Here is a 7271-nt window from a genome sequence, read left to right on the forward strand (position 1 = left end):
ACAACTGAAGTCTTCGCTGTGCTTGACTTGAGCTGAGAACCACATGAATCCTAAAGTACAAATACAAACTGGGAAGCCTTACCCTGGCAGGCCTGACCCAGCACTCACCTTCACCACAGGCTCTACAGTGAGGAGAATTCACTGACCTACATATACTAAGTTCACTGACCTATATATACTAAGCAGTTTCTTTAAAAGGAAACAGTTAATTCTCTTTACTGAGCAACGGAGGATGAGAGGGGGTTTGAACCTCAGAATCTCAACTCCTCTGATACCAAAAAGATTGGAACTAATCTCTCAGCTGTCGCCTCACAAATGCTGAAGCATCTCTATCCCCATGTTCAGCATCAGACACCCCTGGGGTAGGTTTCCACTGAGGCTTCATATTATGTCTCTAAAAAGCTTTGAGAGTTGGAAGTACTTTTCAGTGTGTTAAGAAAAACTCTTGAAAGGCAAACCTGGTGGCCTGTGCCTTTAATCCTAGCACTTAAGAGACAAAAGCAGATCTCTGAGTTCAAAGCTAACGAGGGCTATAGAGAGAATTTCAGGACAGCTAGGAAAACACTGTCTCAAGAAAATAAAAAGAAAGGAAGAAGAAAGGAAGGAAGAAATGAAGGAAGAAAGAAAGAAGAAAAAAAGCAAAAAGAAAAACTGTGTTTGCATCAGCCACCATCTTCACCTGTTAATATTATGACTCCATCAGGAAGATAACTTTCATAAATTTGTTCACAAAATGGTTTATGCCTATACTTTACTATACTTTTAATACAGCCATCATTTTCTTTGACTTAGTCTACTAACTAATAGTGTTTTGCCTTGATAGCAAAGTGTTCTTTCCTACACCTGCCCCTAACATTTTCCTGTTTCGACTTACAATACCACACATGTATTTAGAAGCCTGTCCCATTGAAAAGCTGTATTAGTAATTAGGACAAAGCATAACCCTGTTGGACTTGCAAGGCGGTGAGCTAACACACGTGAAGTAGCTGATTTTAGTCTCACTTTAGAAGGATGAAGCAGGGAGGACAGATTCCATCATATCTACTGACAAATTGAGCCTAAGGGGAGGGAGTACCCCTGTTTTACTATGTTGGCATGAGATTCAAAAATTACACTTCAATTTGAATGCAAAGCCTGTCTTCTAAAATAGTTTACTATGGTGTTTCTTGAGGAGTCAGGGACAATAGTCACCCCAACGCTCTTCATTTCGTTTCGTTTCGTTTCATTTCATTTGAAAGAAGAAAAGTGACTTTTTCTGTATTTCTGAGACAGAATCCATAGCCTGGTCAGAGTTGTGGAATTTCAGAAACATAAAGAAGGGCCTAGGAAACTCATAAATCCTAGAAGGATAATACAAGGGGTAGACATTTAAGTTATCATGAATTAAAGATATTTGTGGAAAATCATTTTGGTAGCTTGGTTGCTTGGTCACTTGGTTTGTCACAAGTTCTGTTTATTTCTTTCTAGATAGCTTCTAACTCATAATCCTCCTGCTGTAGTCTCCCTGGGCCTGGGATTACAAGCTCACATACATTACAGGGCAATGGCAGCCATCTATTATCCAGCAATAAGTTTGTTTGGGGAAGGGGTGCTTTTTGTTTTGTTTTGTTGGTTTTTTTCTTTGCTTGTTTTTGTTTTTGAGACAGGGTCTCACTATATAACAATGACTGGGGGGAAAAATGGCTGTGTGGACTGGCCTCGATTCAAACTCATAGGAAACTCCCAGCTTCTGTCTCCTAAGTACTGAGGCTAAAGGGATTTACCATGAAGCCTCTCTTAAGTACAGTCTTTTTCTCTTTCTTTTTCTCTCTCTTTTCCCTTTCTTTCTTTTTCCCTTTCTTCCTTCATTTCTTCCTTCCTTCCTTCCTTCCTTTCGTCCATTTTTTCCCTTTGTTTTTGAGATAGGTTTTTTGTGTAGAACTGAATATCTTGGAACTTGCTTTGTAGACTAAGCTAGCCTCCAACTCACAAAGATCATCCTGCCTCTGGCTGAAGAATGCTGGGATTAAAAACATGCACCCCTATACCCAGTAAGCTTCAGTTTACCAGCATTGGTGTCTGAAAGGCAGTCTTCTGCCTAAGCTACTGGGATGAAATTTAGTTTCACACAGAACTCAGAGATCTTTCAAACTGATTTGCTAGCAAAGTGATAAATGAGATTTCTCAAAGTCTTCATCTCCCAGAGTGCATGGCAACATTCACCCTGATGTCCACCTCAGTGAGTCAGCACAAGAGGCCTGAGAATTGCATGACCAAGGGTCAGAAATACTCAAATGTTTAGCATCAAGGAATTGTTCGCTAAGGAGAAACTTAAATGTGCACAAAACCACAATCTATCCACACAATAAAAGAAAACAAATCAGGAGGACAGCGAGCAACTCTCAGCTCAGGGGAGTTCTGTAGAGAAGCTTGGAGTTCTGAAGGTAGAGAACATGCTGGTGGTGCTTGTGGAGAAGAAATACCATGTAGCCACTGGCCCTCCCATTGCTCTCTGCAACAGGATCAAGTAGGATCCTGAGCCTGAGGAAAGTGTGTTTGTCCTTCTGGCTCTCTTTAGAGAGTAGCTGTACTGAGCAATCTTACTCAGCATGGCATTTTCATGCTGATTTTCTGGTGGAATGGGGAGGCTTTTGAAACCTTCAAGCCCACCCCTGGTGACCAATTCCTCCGACAAGGCCAAAGAAACTAAGTTACAGTAAACTGGTTCACTCACCTCACCTCGGATGGGACAAGCTCTGCATACTTTCTATCCTAACTTGGATGAACAGATGTTCTTTAATGTCATCATAGGAATAGTGAAGTGACAGGGAAATTTTTGAAGATGAAAGCTGGCAAGCTCTATGTACCCACAGCTTCATATTTCTGATTATATGAGGAACCAGCCCCTAGCAGGATTCACAATTGGAGGTAGTTCCATGAGGACCTGACCTGAAGCTAGGAAGGGGTTGAAGCATGTCAAAAACCTTCATATTTTCTTGTCCTGAGAACAGTAGTTTGGCTGCTCCCCTGCCTTGCTCTGGTACCAATAGACTCCAGCAGAGAGGCTTCCCCAGGTATGGACCTTTCTTGTGCATGTAGCAACTGATAAACTCGTGCATCTCCAAGCCTGTGAGGGCTGGTGCTTGTTTTCCTGACCTATGAAGCATCCTGAGCTGAACTCAGAGTCCAGGCCGTTCTTGTCAAGCCCTGTCAAAAAAAATTATACATCACTGTCTTATCTATTTTTTTAATTTTAAAATAAATTTAAAGTTTATTTGGTATGTCCCTGCATGTGTTCATATGTGTATCTCAGCACGCATGTGAAGGTCAGAGGACAGCATGTGGGAGTCAGTTTTCTTCTTCAGAGGCAGATCAGCCTTTCTGAGTATCATCAGGTGCTTTTACTCACTGAGTCATCTCTCCAGCCCCCTGCCTGTTCCTAATGCTGAACAACCTCTCCATCACTCAACATTAAACACATCTTTCTTCTCTCCTTCTTCATGTTCTTACATCACATCCTTTAACATCAAACTACATAGAGTGACTTAGAAGATGTTAGTTTGTCTGGTTCTTTATGTCAGACACTTAGAAAAGGGCTTTAACATAAGATCTGTGAAGATAACATGAGCAATGGATGTTACCTACAGATGACAAGTCACATTTACATCAGAAAGTCAAAGAGCTATAGGGATGGTGAAAAGATCTGCTCCTCTTGCAGAGAACCCTACTTCCTTACCCAACATCCACTTCAAAGGGTTCATGGTAGCCTGTAGCTCTAGTTCCCTGGGACCCAAAGCCCTTTTCTGGTCTATGTGGCACCTCTACAAAGGTGGCATACACTCACACAAACACATACTCATAAATAAAAAATAAATCTTCTTATTGGAAAAATAAGCTAATTAGTAAGCTAAAGTATGATACAACACATGCCACTTAAATATGTTGTATCTATAATTCAACCATTCAAAAAACAAATACCTAGTCATCATTATAAAGTAGACCCATGATGTTCCCAAAATGTTATAGGGATTCCAGTCAGGTATGACATGTAAGATTTTTTCTAATGGCATAAACATATCTCTAACAATTCAACAACTTTGTGTTCAGTGGCGACATGAATGCATATTTTTCAGAATGTGTCCATTAGATTCTTAAAATCATGTCAGTATCTTATTGTACAGACCCAATTTGAGAAATTAAACAATGAATTCTTCATTAAAATGAATGTAGACTCAGATCCTTTTGCAGCTCTCTGATGATACAGAGCTGGATGGCTCTGTGGAGTGCACCCGGGCATTAACAAAGGGCAGCTGCAAACAAGCCTTGGTCTGCTTCAGTCACACTCATTGATTGACCTTGGAAAAAGAAAACCTAGAAACCTCAGACATATTAACTGAAACATTACTGTGTGCTTGATATCCACTTTCTGCTATATCTCCAGTCTATTCCTATCCCGAGCTTTTGTCCCCGCCGGCAAGAACACACTCAGGACAACCGGAATCTTCTGCGGCAAAGCTTTATTGCTTACTTCTCAGGAAGATCCCGACCCCAGAAAATGGAGTCCCTTATATAGCGCTCAGCCATGACGTTTCAGCACCTGATGTGGCGTGACAGCTCTTGATTTGTTGCTCCGCCCATCACACCACTATTACACCCCGAGAATGGGCAGTGACTAGGAGTGAGTTCACTCTCGCACTTGCGCACAAGGCTTGTTTACTAGTTAGTCACAACGGAGGCCAGCGCCATCTTATAATGGTGATTGCTCGCAGCACACGCACGGCTCTCCACAGCGATTGCTCGCTGCACGGCTCTCCACATATTCCCGCAGAGAACACTCATGAAATACAACACCATTGGAATGTTTCTGGGTATTTGGGTCCTGTCACTGGTGCATTGGGCTTCTGTTAATTAACTACATACTACATATCATTCTTTCATAATTCTAAGAAGTCCTTTCCAAGGATGGATTCTTACAGACACTTTGAATAATCACAAAGTATCCTCAGAGTGCTATCATTTTGCAAGGACAAATAAGGAATTCTTGGAATACCATGATCAAACCACTATGAATTTTTCTAAAAATTTACCAAATCCATTTGCATGCTTCCAGTCATGTTATTAATAAAACCAGTTTTATGAATTGTAATTAAAGATTATTTCTCAGGGCTAGATTGATACCTCAGTCATTAAGAGCACTGGCTGGCTTTTAGAGGTCCAAGATTCAATTTCAAGGAAACATATTTTAGCTCAGAACCATCTATCTAACTCCAGTCAGTAACAGAATTTGATGCTCTATTCCATCAACTCCAGGCCTCAGGCATGCAGGCATACATATGTTACACAGTCATAAATGCAGGAAAACACTTCATAAACAATTAATATATGCAAATATAAAAAGTTGACAGTCACTTCTAAAGAGTGGCCAAATAAAGAATAAGGTTTCTATATCACTGCAATTAGCTCAAGGCTATGAGTCACCAAGATTATTGTCTAAGAATAAACATACTATTAAGCTTCTATATGGGATTTGTTTCTTACCCACAACATAGTAGAAGTGAGTTCTTTCTTGTTTATTGATCAGATAGATGAGAGACACATTGTTTCAATGTCTCCCACTGTTCAGACAGAAGACCATCTCTGTGAATCAGCACAAAGGGGCTGAAAATCGCATAACCAAGGGTCAGAAACTCATGAATATTTACCATCAACGAATACTCCTCTAAAGAGAGACTTAGAAAAAGAGAAAACGCGCAATCTGTCCAATAGAAGAAAACAAAACAGAGCATCAGAAGGAGAACACTTTGAGCAGCTCTCAGCTCAGGAGGAGTTCTGTAGAGAAGCTTGGAGTTCTGAAGGTAGAGGACATGCTGGTGGTGCTTGTGGAGAAGAAATACCATGTAGCCACTGGCGCCTCCCATGGCACCCTGAAACACTGCATCTCTCAGGACCATGATGATGAGTAGAATCCATTTTATTTCCTGACTTTCCAGCATAATATAACAATAGTTGTCTCCATTCCTAAGCTGTGATATATTCAGACTTGTACTTCTAATGGAATGGGTTAGGTTCATACTGATCAAAGCATTGAGTATCCAAAAGAATGAGAAGAATGGAAGGATGTGCCATGCAGACTTTGGCCTGAGCCTCCTCCACCCAGATCCTGTGGGACTGATGATGATGGCCTGGACCACAGTAAGGAGACTGCTGGTACAGATGGAGAGGCCCCGGGCCACCCTCTCCAGGTAAACAATGATCTTACAGCCTATGTCATCCAGGAAGTTTCTCAAACCAAAAGCTGCTATTGTCTTTCGAAATCCTTTTGTAAGAAGGATTAGGATGTTTGTAAAAGCCAAGTGGATGAGAATAAGGTGTATGGGTTTCTTCTTAACACCTTCTAATAAACAGAAGAAATAATCCACAGAAACAGAAATATTCCCCAGGGTGCCAATCATAGTCATGAAAAAAAATATTGTTTCCTTAATAAACTGCAAAACCATTTTTATTTATTGGATTGAAAAACTTGTATCCAAGACCTAAAGACTTTTTCAAGAAAGTGTCAGTTTTGCATAACAGCATTTTCTAGCATGCAAAAGGCAGTGGTGGATACATGCAATGTTGCAGATGAGGTCCCTGACACTCCCTTTCCAGGGAGACTCTGGAATAGTGTGTGTGCTCCAACAGTGAGTTTGGTAACTGGTATTCAAATCTACAAGTTTAAAGGAGAAATTCTTTTTAGTTGTACACTATAAAAATTGACTTGTTCCTCTCTGTGTCTCTGTCTGTCTCTGTTTGTCTCTATCTGTCTGTCTGTCTGTCTGTCTGTCTCTCTCTCTCTCTCTCTCTCTCTCTCCCTCTGTCTCTCTCTCTCTCTCTCTCTCTCTCTGTCTCTCTCTCCCACCTTCTCTTTCTCTTGCACACTCTTTGTGTGTGGGTGTGTGTATGTGTGGGTGTGTGGGTGTGTGCGTGTTTCTGTCATTCTGTCTGTCTGTATTCATGAATTATCCTTGGTAGCTCTCATCATAGCTAAATTGAATAACAAATTTCCCCAACTGAAATTTCTTCTTCTGTTTCTCATTCTATTTCATCATATTTCCCCACCCAATTCTCAAAGGCTGAGGCTCATCCTGACCCTTCCTGCCTTCCCCACATCACACACAGACACTGGGAAACCCTGTGCACCTGCAGCATCTCTCAGATCTGGTAACCTTACCTTCTACACTGTCTCCTCCTTTATTTGATATTCCTTTCTTATTTTCTTCTTGATTAATATAACTATTTCTATATCATTTGGA

At 40.9% G+C, this 7271-nt stretch overlaps 1 protein-coding gene across 1 annotated transcript in view; it reads right to left on the reverse strand.

Moving 5' to 3' along the window:
* Positions 1 to 2147: 2147 nt before the first annotated feature.
* The window catches only part of LOC110308358 (vomeronasal type-1 receptor 4-like), a 7661-nt gene continuing 2537 nt past the window's right edge, over positions 2148 to 7271 (reverse strand). Inside the window, exon 2 of the mRNA XM_085831253.1 lies at positions 2148 to 6685. Within this exon, the coding sequence (XP_085687379.1) occupies positions 5550 to 6476 (927 nt within the window). The 5' untranslated portion in view covers positions 6477 to 6685 and the 3' untranslated portion in view covers positions 2148 to 5549. The remainder of the gene's footprint in view (positions 6686 to 7271) is intronic.

The sequence above is a fragment of the Mus caroli genome, unplaced genomic scaffold (assembly GCF_978045245.1).
Source record: "Mus caroli unplaced genomic scaffold, Mus_caroli_1 scaffold_15, whole genome shotgun sequence".
Lineage (NCBI taxonomy): Eukaryota > Metazoa > Chordata > Mammalia > Rodentia > Muridae > Mus > Mus caroli.